At 27.1% G+C, this 14,055-nt stretch overlaps 2 protein-coding genes across 2 annotated transcripts; both read left to right on the top strand.

Moving 5' to 3' along the window:
- Positions 1-1,011: 1,011 nt before the first annotated feature.
- Positions 1,012-3,994, top strand: LOC124957229. The gene is made up of 9 exons (XM_047514068.1): positions 1,012-1,179; positions 1,299-1,409; positions 1,495-1,612; positions 1,704-1,962; positions 2,097-2,213; positions 2,346-2,436; positions 2,553-2,698; positions 2,774-2,906; positions 3,956-3,994. Exons 1-9 carry the CDS (start codon positions 1,021-1,023, stop codon positions 3,992-3,994), a joined length of 1,173 nt encoding a protein of 390 aa, XP_047370024.1. The 5' UTR covers positions 1,012-1,020.
- A 4,860-nt stretch (positions 3,995-8,854) lies between these two features.
- LOC124957316 lies at positions 8,855-10,980 on the top strand. The gene is made up of 9 exons (XM_047514258.1): positions 8,855-9,021; positions 9,100-9,219; positions 9,300-9,417; positions 9,511-9,769; positions 9,947-10,072; positions 10,216-10,306; positions 10,417-10,562; positions 10,638-10,770; positions 10,843-10,980. The coding sequence occupies exons 1-9, from the start codon at positions 8,863-8,865 to the stop codon at positions 10,891-10,893; spliced, it is 1,203 nt and encodes a 400-aa protein (XP_047370214.1). The 5' UTR covers positions 8,855-8,862; the 3' UTR covers positions 10,894-10,980.
- The last annotated feature ends 3,075 nt before the right edge of the window (positions 10,981-14,055 follow it).

The raw sequence follows: 14,055 nt of genomic DNA, 5'->3' as shown, positions 1-14,055 counted from the left end.
TCAACAAACAGTAATTCGCTTACCAGTTGCTACGGAAAAATATTGATTAATTGGAGCAGGCAAAGTTTATTTGATTGGCACGACAAAGGATTAGAGAGGGAAACGTCAAAGGAAGAATTCTACAAGACGATACGAAATGTATACAAAGAATATTATTTTAACCAGCTACGAATTTTATTACACCGTATTCAGGAGATCGTACATATATATTTTTGTATTAATAATAAATACATAAATACATAAATGAATCAATAAACGTATGTATAAATAATTATAGAAAAACTAAAATAGAAATTGTCTGACAATAGTAATATTCGGAATAAAAACAATGATTTATTTACTCTCAATGCATGAAAATTTTATAAAAGAGCAGAGATAAGAGAACATTGATAATGACTAATAATGTCTACACATTGATAAGAATAGTGAAGAAACAATGCGAAATAATCACTTACTTCTTTCGTCATTTTATTTGAGCCAATTATAGTGCCGATGTTAATATTAGCAATATTGCTTGTTATTATGAAGTCTATAATTGCCACGTTCACGAGAAATCATTTATCATATACTGAATTAACATTAAGTAAATAACAATAAAATTAGAGTAACACATCAAGCACTCACATGTTTTTCCTTTGAGAAGTAAAATCATACTGCGAGAGAATGAAAAGGGGAAGTGCCTGTGGACACAATGCGCATGTCTATCGTGGAAGGGAAAAAATAATCGACCATTTAAGGTGTAAATGACAAATAATAACTTAATAGCTAGAAAGAAGCATCTGTTTAGTTATACACGTATAATTGGACTAAAATGGGAGAAACATATACCTGGCTATAGATGTTATATGAATTTTTTTTATGAAAGTGAAACTTTCTACCAATCGATACAAGTTAGAGAAAAGTACTTTTACTACTTTATCATTTAAAAAATGTATTTAAAAGGATACTTAGAATTCTTGATGTAAAAAACGGCATGGGGTTGAAGTCAGTCGAAGTTAATAAGTCATATGAGGTACTAGGATGTTTATGCAAGACGAGCTGCATTTCGAAAACGAGTACTATACTTACAATATTCGATTCTTAAAATTAATTGGCATTTCGCCTTATGAAACATTGTCGTATCATATGTTTCACATTTGTTTATTTAATTTTATAATAGCAATATCATCATTTTCACATGTAAATCCCATTCTAATACATAATTATACGAACATGTGATAAGAACGAGTTAGCTTGAAAATGAGTTCAGTTCATAACACTGATTATTAAAATATAAATAACATTTGCTCATGCTTCAGATTTTTCTGCTATTCACATCAGAGATGAAAATAGATCCTATTACGAAAATATTGGAAACGACTTTGCCTACTCTATGCTTCACATTGTGTTATTACAATTTATTGTCGAAAGTTACAGTCGTTTGTATTTTATAAATATTTCATTTAAATCATAAATTGTTAAACATACAAGAATGGAATATATTAATCCTTTCAGATAAAGAGACTTCTGCTTCATATTAAAACGGATTGGAATAGTATGACATCCAAGCCTGAATTAATGATATTAAAAAAATATGCTAATCGTAGTAGACAGTGTACAATAATAATCGCAAGTAAAAAACACCAAGAGAATACTAAACTAATTACTAAAGTGACTGTATAAGGTTATCAGAATTATATTAAGATAACGTTTTATTATTTCAGTTGCCTTTTATATGTATATTGGGATTTTAATATTTCCATCCGTGATACGTATTATTTTGTGTATCTTTGGTGAACTGCATGCAACTGAATTAGTATTACCAATTTCTATTAATTACTTTTTGATAAATCAAGAGTATTTGTATTTCGTTCTTTTTATCGAATATGCAACGCTAATTGTCTTAAGCACGATAGGAATAGCACACTTTTCTATATTTGTATCACTTGTTCAGCATTCCTGCGCTCTCTTCAATATCGTTGCGTAAGTAATCATTTCGAACGATATATTATGAAATATATATAAATTTCTTTTGATAAAGAATAGAAAATATTTTTTGATCATAAAGGTATTTCTTCCTTTTTATTATAATTTACATTGTTTTTTTGTTCATATAGATGGAAGATAGAGGATGAATATAAAAAGAATTCGCATAATTTCTATCATGCAGACAATTATGACAAAGAATATAAGTCAATCATCGACATCATAGAGTACTATGATAACGCCATTTAGTTTGTATCTCATTTTACAAAATTATATTCAATGCTATTTATTCGCTCAGATGCTAATATTGAATAATAATATTATTATGTATCTTTTTTCTTAATTTTTTGTTTTGTTTTTATTTCTTCTCGTTCTTCAAGTTTCGTCGATTTAATAAAGCTGTATCATGGGAGAATTTATTTGTCCGAGATATTTTTCGCCTTATTTTTCATTATCGTAAATTATATTTACGTAAGTAACGTTATTTTTCGTTTAAGAAAAAAAAAATGAAAAAAAAAGAAGAAATTATTTTGATTTTATTATATCTTTTATTGTGATAGAGAATTTACGGGGACAATTTTTTCTAGTTATTTCAGATACTTTCTTTTACGATTAATGTGAGCGACGTATTACAAAAGGTTAATTATATCTTTGGATCTATGTTCGTAATATACGTTTATCATTACCTTGGACAAAAATTAATAAATCATCACACCGAAATATATATAAAATTGTTAGTATTGTTCAATGCATATTTTAATTAGATCATCAATTCAATCGGATATTACTGATGAATTAATCTTTACAGATGCCAAATTCCCTTTTATTTATTATCATTGAAAACACAAAAAATGTTGCTATTCTTGATAATGAAGAGCATGATGCCATGTAATCTTTCGATTAAAAGAATGATCGTACTATCCCATGATCTTTTTGCTACGGTAAAATATATTCTACTGATATGGAATATGATAATGAACAAATTTTTTTATTAATCATTATCTTTTATTTTAGTGTATGAGAACATCATTTTCATACGCAATGATATTTTATAATTCGAGTTAAATTTTATTCGAATAAAAACATCGGATTATAAATATCAACTAAATTTCGCTCTGTTCGAATGTGACAATTTTTTGCTCTGTAATTTGAAAGTAGTGTAGATTATAATAGAAAATACAAAGGATTTCTGTTAATAGAAAATATCTATTGTTTTATTTATGATTTTTAGTAAATAATAATTGTTAATATATTTGTCCCTATTTATTTTACGTTTGACTCTTTCGTTAATTATTTGTTATGAATAGAATAATAAATAATTTTACGAAGAATGCTCAATTCTATTTACAATTGAATTAGTATATTGTATTGGCTGTTAGAAAAAAAATTTTTCGAACGTATCAAAAAATAAACGCACTTTGGACAACTTCCAAATATTTTTTCGATTAATAATAATTTAACTATAAATCTAGTTACACCGGTTAAAAAATACATTAACAATAGTATAATTTTTGAAAAGGTGTGAATTTTTCGATATTTTCAACTGACGATTTCACAGACTTGAATCTCATTTGCGATTTCACTCTATTATCGATTTTTCCAATATACTTCACTTTTCCTTCGTCGTGTTTTATCGATTTGCGAATATAAACGCCAAAAATGTTTTTCTTTGTACTACTTATCAATCATTCATTACTTTTTATTTCTCTTTCTTTTCTTTTACACGAATTATTCCTTCTCTTTTATTTATTTTTTCAAGCGTTCTCGTAATTAAATTTTACTAATTACTGAATAATTCTGTTAAACTTATTGCCGTCATTCTACATTAATGCAACGAGTCACGAGTGTTTTTTTTTACATAATTACGGGATGATTATAGCTCACTTTATTATATATTATATATATTATAGTGCATTATTTTTTTTTTTATTTGTTATTTTAATCTGACGATTAAAATTTTTTTATTGTTATTTATTATTTTTTACATTAGGTTTTATATTCACATCCGATCTCAATATTTCAAATATAGATATTTATTTTATAATACGACGTGAAATATCATACGTTATAAAGGCCACTGAATTATTTACATTTAACAAACGTTATTAACAAATATTTATATTAAAAAAAATAATAAATAAATAAGAATAATTTATAAAACTGAAAACGTATTAAAAAAAAAGTACTATGAATTTATAAAATCAATCGTGACAATTAATTATTATTAATATTCAATTACACGTTAAAATGTTAATTAAAATACTATAGAATTATAATGCTATCTTGTTTTAGAATATTGACGAAATGATCGTTGGGCATAATTCGAGTGAATAAAATATGAGCTTCAAGCAATAACGAGATTGCCACATATAAATCTCTGTATGCATGCGCGTGCGAGTAGTGTCATATAAATATATATATTGGGTTGTTCGGAAACTAATTTCGTTTTTTTCCCGACAAAGGATTTAATTGCACCCAAGTTTACACTTAAGTCGCATAATCATTATATGTTTTGAGAGCTGATATGGTAAGGCTTGTGTATAGAAAAGGTAAAAATGCTGTTCAAGCTAAAAAGAAATTAATGTCTATGGAGAAGATGTGTTGACAGTACGCCAGTGCCAGAACTGGTTTGCAAAATTTTGTTGCGGCAATTTTGATGTCGAAGGTGCACCACATTCTGGAAGGCCGGTTGAACCTGATAAAGACACGATAAAGGCATTAGTTGATGCAAACTGGCAAATAACAACACGTGAGATCGGTGAGAGGTTGAATTTATCAAATTCAACTGTTTATGACCACTTGAAAGACCTGGATTTAACCTCGAAGATCGATATATGTGTTTCCCATGTTCTCACAGAGAGAAATTTGTGTCGTAGCGTTGACGTCTGTGATTCGCTTCTCAAACGTCACGAAAATGATCCATTTCTGAAGCGCATCATTATTGGAGACGAAAAATGGGTTGTATATAACAATGTCAAACGCAAGAGATCATGGAGCAAAAAAAAATGAACCGGCTCAAAGGATTTCCAAAGCCAATATCCATCAAAAAAAGGTGATGCTGTCTGTTTGGTTGGATTTTAAAGGAATCGTTTTTTTTTTAGATTTTACCGGATAACACAACAATTAATTTGGAAGTCTTCTGTCATCAGCTGGACGAACTGAACGATGCACTTCAATAGAAAAGGCCAGAATTAATCAACAGAAAAGGTGTAGTGTTCCACCAAAATAATGCAAGACCTCATACAAATTTGGTCTCCCGCCAAAAGCTTTTACAGCTTGAATGGGGTACAATGCCACACTCACCATATTCTCCAGATCTGGCACCTTCGAATTATTATCTGTTCCGGTCACTGCAAAATTTTTTAGACGGAAAAACCTTCACTTCAAATGAGGAGGTCAAAAACCATCTCGATCAGTTTTTTGCCAGCAAAGACCAAAAATTTTATGAGCGTGGAATCATGCTACTACCAGAAAGATGACAAAAGGTATTTGACCAGAATGGCCAATATATAATTTAATAAAATATTCGTTCATTATACGAAAATTGTCTTTCATTTTCACAAAAAAAAAAAAAAAAAAAACGAAAGTACTTTCCGAAAAATCCATTAAATGATGAAAGTTTCAAGTGACCGTATTTTTGTAAAAAAGAATTGGAATTCGTAACTTTCAGTAGCGTCCAATCATAATAAAATCAAAATCTCCTCGCATTCATTGTTTTTTTATATAGTGTGAAGCTTTCAAGGTCATCTTAGTGACGTCTTTTATTTTCCTTTTTTTTCCCCTTCTAAATATAAAGATACTTTGTTAAACAATTCGCGTAATTTAAAACAAATTAAAATATATTTATTTGTTTATTTTTTTGCATGCAAAACTTTATCATTATAAAGAATGTGTGTCTCAGATAAAAAAAAAAAAATATGCAGGAAAGAAACGGAAAATGGATAATTTTTGAAACGATCTTGAAATCATTCAGTAGATTAAGTTCAAATAAATTGCCGTAATATATCATCACTTGAAATTAGATAACTCGACGATGTGTTCGAAAAATGTTTTTTTTATAAAGGAGAATTCAGAGATCGAAATTAGTAAAACATTATTTCGAAGAAACCTCGTCATATATTATATTCCCGTTAATATTAGGTGGACCGGAAAGTAATGTCGCTTTTTTAAATTAAATTCAAACGAATGAATTTTTAACAAGTTTTTATTTTTAATTACAATCAAATATCGACATGCGCAGAAACGACATTACTATCCAATCCACCTAATACTATTTCAAAAATTAATTCGATAGGATTACTAGTAGGGAGTATCCAAGAAGAGTCACCTGATAGATTTCGTGAAATTATAATAACACTCGAAATTTCGACGTTTATACAAAAATTAATAAACTGCTTATAATTATATTGATTGATAATATAAGAATCAAAAACAAAAAAAGGACCAATCAGATATATTATTTATAATATAAATAATAAATATATAACATATGATAGTTTTATAATAAATATAATACAATAATATATGATGATTTAATTAAATCATATATATATATAGTATTCCTTTTTTTTTTTAATGGACATTTATATTGCACTTATTTTTATCAGGAAATTTCCATTCCGCGAAATGCAATAGCTGAGGTTGCCCAAATGATTCTTATTATTGTATTGAACTCTAAAATCAGATATACGCAATTGGTTACCCCTCAGCATTTAACGTTCAATTATATTTTCCTATCAATATACCCAACCATACGCAACGATACTTAACTCGATACTAGAAATTTCACTTTTGAAGTGTTTATTAGATTTTTGATATTTGGTACCACTAAGTTCGTTTAAAAAGAGAAAAGAAAAAGATAAGAATGCAGATTTTATAGTGATCACATCGGTATACTAGTTGATATGACGTTCTATTATTAAATTTTTTATATCATTCTAGTTTTCATTTCTAGACTTCAAATATCAATGTACATGATCGCGATACATCGTCTCTCAAAAATGTAGATTCAGCGAGATTTTGATCGAAATCTGTGATATCGTTCAAAACAAGAAAAAAAAAGAATAAAAGTAAAAGGCCAAGAATGTTTCCCTAAATTTATTTTTCTTTTTAAAAATAATTACTTTAATAAGTAAGAAAAAAGAAAGAAAATCAAACACCAATACCTAAGAGAAATTTTAAAAAGAAAAATTGTTTCTTTATCACTATCACAGCCACGTTCTCGTTTAAGAAGTATGTAATTAATAAAAAAGATTATTCTACACTGTCACAACATGTAAATTATGATTATCAATTTTTCATTCTCTGCCGGAATGTTTGAAGTCACTTTAAGAAAGACAGAAATAATAAAAAGTTCCAATGTTCGATTACTTAAAAATATATACCAAATATCAACCGATAACAAATAATTTTTTATCAATTCACGATAAGGAAACAAAGTACTTCATAAAGATAACATAAATATCTATTTAACCAGCGAAATTGCCTGAAGGTAAGGAAGAAATCTTTTCAACCGGTAATCTCCTATCGGTAAAATCTCCTATAGGTAAAGACGAAACATTATCAATGATCAATAATAAGACAATCTAATCTATAGATATTAATACCTACCGATGAGTCTATAGATATATATTCTCAGATTATATCTAATGATAAGAAATAACATATTCTAATTGAATAATTTCTAATCGCAACATAATTGATATATAAACATTTATACAAAAAAATATTTTCGTTTGATTCATGTATTTCGTTTAAAATACCATAGCATGTTATACAACATTTCAATAATATAATTTAAAGAAATCAGAATTTTTTAAATACTCAAAATTCATGTGACAAATATTTGATATGTTACTGAAAATTATATTTATATATATAACGTATGAATAACAGACACGTCCCAAACGAAAGACAACAATCAACAAATGGTGACTTGCATACCTGTTGCTGCAGAAAGATATTGATTACTAGGTGTAGTCCTAAACTTTTTGATTGACACAGACAAGAATTAGAGAAGTAAACGTATAACGAAAAATTCTACAAGGTGCTGTATTACTATTGCAATGTAACTTCAATGATGATACGAATTATATATAAAGAACAATCTTTTAAGCAGCTACAAATTTTATTAGATCGTATTCAAAGGATCATAAATATATCTTTTTATATACTTAATAAATAAAAAAATAAATATATATATATTTGTATATATATTAATATAAAATAAAAAGAAATTTCTAAAAGAACAGATATAAAACAACATTTATAGCAACATATAATGTCGACTTATTTATAAGAAATAATGAAGAAATATTTCGAAGCAATTACTTGCCTATAAAATAAGTAGTAGAATTTTGTTATTACATTTGTGTCAACTATCATGTTTACGTTTATAATAATCAATATTGGCTGATGCTAAGGAGATAATAATTGTCACCGTACGAGGAATCTTTTTTTATATATCCAATAGACACTATAAAATAATAATTATATCTCTCCCATGTCTTTCCTTTGAAAAGTAATATCATACTGAGAGAGAATGTAATAATGAAGTGCCTGCGAAGGCAACGCGCATGTCCATCGTAGAAGGGAGAAAATTATCGACCATATAAGGAGTAAATGACAAATAATAACTTAATAGTTAGAAAGAAACATCTGTTCAGTTATACAAGCACAATTGAACTAAGAGGGGAGAAACATATGATACGCAATAGATATTACATGAATTATTGCTTCGGGAAAAAAAATTTCTGCCCTTCGAGACAATTGTTAGAAATGCACGCTCACATCTGTTATTTTAAAAATTCATTTAGAAGGGATATTTAGAATACTTGATGTAGAAAACGGCATGGGTTAGAAGCCAATCGAAATTAATGCGTTATATGAGACATCAATATGTCCCTGGAAGAAGAGAAGTATTTCGTAAACGAGTACTATACTTACAATATTCTATTCTTTAAATTAATTGGCATTTCGCCTTATAAAACATCTCCGTGTCAAATGATTCACATTTGTTTTTTCAATCTTATCATAGTAGTAGCATCATCTTCACAGGTAAAAATCTTTCTGATATATAATTATACTAACATGTGATTAGAACAAATTAGACCAAGATTGCTTAGTGTACTTTAGGTTAGTGTGCTCATCTTGTCGGAACTGAAGATAGATACTGTCACGAAATTATTGGAAACGGCCTTGCCTTCTTTTATCTTTGCATTAACATATTACAACTTTTTATCGAAAGTTAAAATCGTTCGTATTTGGCGTAATTACTTTATTTAAATCAGACATAAATAAACATGCAAGGATACAATATATCGTAATACTTTCAGATAAAGGCAATTCTTTTTCGTATTAAATCCGATTGGAATAACATGACGAACAAGACTGAATTGATGATATTAAAAACATATGCTAATCCAAGCAGAATGTGTACAATATTAATCGCAAGTAAAAAAAAAAAAGGAGAAAAAGAATATACATTATTGAAGTTATTTTATATGTTTATAATAATTAAATTAAATTAACGTTCTATTATTCCAGTTGCTTTTTATGTGTATATTACGATTCTAATGCTACCATCCGTGATACATATTATTTTATATATCTTTGGTGTACTGGATGAAACCGAATTAATATTACCAATTTCTATTGATTACTTCTTGAAAGATCAAATGAATTTCTATTTCGCATTATTCAACGAATACACAAGCTTAGTCGTCTTAAGCACGATTGGAATAGCACATTGTTCAATATTCGTTTCATTTATACAGCATACCTGCGCTCTTTTCAATATCGTCGCGTAAGTAATGATTTCCAACGATATATTACGAAATATATATATATATATATATATATATATATATATATATATATATAGATACATTCTTTTTTGATAACAAATATTAAAAAATATTTATCAGTCGAAATTTAATTTTCTTTCCTTTACAAATTAAATAAATTTTGTTTTTTTACGTAGATGGAAGATAGAGAAAGGATGTAAAAGCAATTCGCATAATCTCTATCATACATACAATTTTATCAACTATGACGAAGAATATGAGTGGATCATCGATGTCATTGAATCCTACGATAATGTTATCGAGTTTGTAACGAATTTTACAAAACTGCATTCTATTTCATTTATTTGCACATATGCCAATTTTGAATAAAAATATTATTGCATGTCTTTCTTCTTTTTCCTTAAAATTACTCTATTTTTGTTTTTATTTCTTTTCGCTCTTTAAGTTTCGTCGATTTAGTAAAACTTTATCATGGGAAAATTTGTCTGTTCGAGGCGATATTCGCAATGCTTTTGATTATCTTAAATTATATTTACGTAAGTAATATGGATTTTAGTTTGAAAAAAAATCATAAAAAAAAAAGAGAAATACTTTTCCTTCAGGATTTCTATAATTATAATTAAGTGCTTGAACATTTTTTTTTTAGTTATTTCAGATACTTTCCTTTACTATAAATATGAACGAAGTATTACAAAAGACTAATTATGTCTTTGGATCTATGTTCGTAATATACATTTATCATTATCTTGGACAAAAATTAATAAATCATCACACCGAAATATATATAAAATTGTTGGTATTGCTCTAAGTTTACTTTAATTAGATGGCTAATTAATTAAAATGTAATTGATGAATTAATCTTTATAGATGCCAAATACCATTTTACAAGTTATCTTTAAAAACGCAAAAAATTTTACTATTTATGATAATGAAGAGCATGATGCCATGCAATCTTTCTGTTAAAGGAGTGATCGTATTATCCCATTATCTTTTTGGCACGGTAAAATAAATTCTATAGATACTAACTATGATAATAAAGGAATTTTTTATTAATTGAAATCTTTTATTTCAGTTTATGAAAACCTCATTTTCCTACGCCATGATATTTTATAGTTCGATGTAAATTTTAATCGAATAAAGCTTCGGATTAAAAATATTAACTAATTTTCCTCCGTACGAAAGGAGTGATTTTTGCTTTATAATTAGAGAGTAGTAAAGAGAATAATAGAAAATACAAAAGATTTCTCTTAATATTTATTGTGTTATTTAATTTTTTTAGTAAATGTTAAATATTAGTATGATTACCACTGTTTATTGTACACTTTAATCTTTAATTTTTCGCTCTATAGAAAATAATAAGTAATTCACAAAAAAGGGTTAATTCAATTTTCAACTCTATTAGTATAATGTATTGACCCGTAGAAAAAAAATTTTTCCGATCGTATCAAAAGATAAATGCGCTCTAGGCATCCTCCAAACATTATTTCGAAGTATAAATAATTATTATCCATAATGAAGTACTATTAATCATAAAAAATAATAAAAAGTACCAATGTTCGATTCTACGAGATAAGCAATGAAAATTCGAAAAATAACTATGTCATTTGAAGGTCACTGTCAATGATAAGCAAACAATGAAATTATCTAAATGACAAGAATGGAGATAACTTTACAGTTTTATAAGATATTAAGGCAGCGTTTCAATGATATCTTTTAAATTATGTATTCTTATCCGTAAGGATACTTTTCATTGAAAAATATCCTAATTTTCCATTGTTATCTTCTTTCCTAAACTTCAATTTTAAACTGCCATTTGGTTGCAGAAAACATACTCAGTACGCCGGATAACTTGTGAATATTTGTTGAATATGAATTGCATGTTATTTTTCGTCCGAAAGTGTAAAAACTATTTACCGATGTCGATTTTTTATCTTATAGTGTAAAAATTATTAACCACAAGTGATGTATTATTTGACGATGTGAAAAATATTAATTACTTGTCATTTTTTGTCTAAAAGTATAAGCATTATTGACCAAAATAATGGACTCAATAATTTTTCTATTCGATTGACTCTATTAAAATCACATCGCATTTAATTTGTTGATTCTTTTTTTTCCCAATTTTTATCGGCTTTGTAAGTGTTTTATATAGTTATAATCATGCTGATATTCAAAGCATTCGAATCTTTTATTCTTTTTTTTCGAGATAACAATAAAAATTCAATATTTTGCCGGTGTCTTCAATACCAAAACGATATCCGTTTTCGATGAGCATATATATTTGGATATATATGAGGATAATATTTCTATTGCAATGTAATTTTATTAATACCTTTATAATATTACAATAATCAACATTTCTAGAATCAGAATAATACCGGAATCGATATATAATAGAAAATCAGAGGAATAGCAATATTTTTTCTATAGTTTAATTCGACGCAACATTACTTAAGAAAAATGAGGTAAGATACTCAATCAACGTATCAAATTTTCGATTCGAGTAATCATGAAAAAATAAATATATAGGAAGCATATTAGTAACAAATATAGTATCAGCTCTGTATTATTAATCTAAAGAAAAATATAATATGATTATATATGCAATATAATGTGAAATGTACAACAATATAAAGAGGTAATATATTTCAAAAGAAAAAGAAAATTCGGAAAATTCCATAGCATTTACCTAAATAAAATAGATATAAATATTTATAATGAAAAATAACTATGCGTAATATAATTTCAATATACGTGCAATCACTACACCATCTGCTTATATGCAGTAAATAATATATTTCCTTCAAATATCAACCAATAACAATTTTTTTTCTATTGATTCACGATAAAGTATCAATTTACGTTACAAAGGTAACATAAATATCTATTTTACCTGCGAAATTGCCTGATGGTAAGGAAAGAATCTTTTCCGCCGGTAAAATCTATTGGTAAAGACGAAACAATATCAATCATCAATAATAAGACAGTCTAACCTATAGATTTTAATACCTACCGATGAGTCTATAGATATGTATCCTCAGATTATATCTAATGATAAGAAATAACATATTCTAAATGAATAATTTCTAATCGCAACATAATTGATATATAAACATTTATACAAAAAAATATTTTCGTTTGATTCATGTATTTCGTTTAAAATACCATAGCATGTTATACAACATTTCAATAATATAATTTAAGGAAATCAGAATTATTTAAATACTCAAAATTCATGTGACAAATATTTGTTATGTTACTGAAAATTATATTTATATATATAACGTATGAATAACAGACACGTCCCAAACGAAAGACAACAATCAACAAATGGTGATTTGCATACCTGTTACTGCAGAAAGATATTGATTACCAGGTGTAGTCCTAAATTTTTTGATTGACTCAGACAAGAATTAGAGAAGGAAATGTATAACGAAAAATTCTACAACGTGCTGTATTTCTCTTGCAATGTAACTTCAACGACGATACGAATTATATATAAAGAACAATCTTTTAAGCAGCTACAAATTTTATTAGATCGTATTCAAAGGATCATAAATATATCTTTTTATATACTTAATAAATAAAAAATAAATATATATATATTTGTATATATATTAATATAAAATAAAAAGAAACTTCTAAAAGAACAGATATAAAACAACATTTATAGCAACATATAATGTTCACTTATTTTTAAGAAATAATGAAGAAATATTTCGAAACAATTACTTGCCTATAAAATAAGTAGTAGAATTTTGTTATTACATTTGTGTCAACTATCATGTTTACGTTTATACTAATCAATATTGGCTGATGCTAAGGAGATAATAATTGTCACCGTACGAGGAATCTTTTTTTATATATCCAATAGACACTATAAAATAATAATTATATCTCTCCCATGTCTTTCCTTTGAAAAGTAATATCATACTGAGAGAGAATGTAATAATGAAGTGCCTGCGAAGGCAACGCGCATGTCCATCGTAGAAGGGAGAAAATTATCGACCATGTAAGGAGTAAATTACATATAATAACTTAATAGTTAGAAAGAAACATTTATTTAGTTATACACGCACAAATGAACTAAGAGGGAAGAAACGTATGATAGGCAATAGATATTACATGAATTATTGCTTCCGGAAAAAAAATTTCTGCCCTTCGAGACAATTATTAGAAATGCACGCTCACATCTGTTATTTTAAAAATTCATTTAGAAGGGATATTTAGAATACTTGATGTAGAAAACGGCATGGGTTAGAAGCCAATCGAAATTAATGCGTTA

This window comes from Vespa velutina, chromosome 25, assembly GCF_912470025.1.
Source record: "Vespa velutina chromosome 25, iVesVel2.1, whole genome shotgun sequence".
In the NCBI taxonomy this organism is placed as follows: Eukaryota; Metazoa; Arthropoda; class Insecta; order Hymenoptera; family Vespidae; genus Vespa; species Vespa velutina.
Note: the sequence above shows the minus strand (reverse complement) of the source record. Positions and strands in the feature narration are given on the sequence as shown.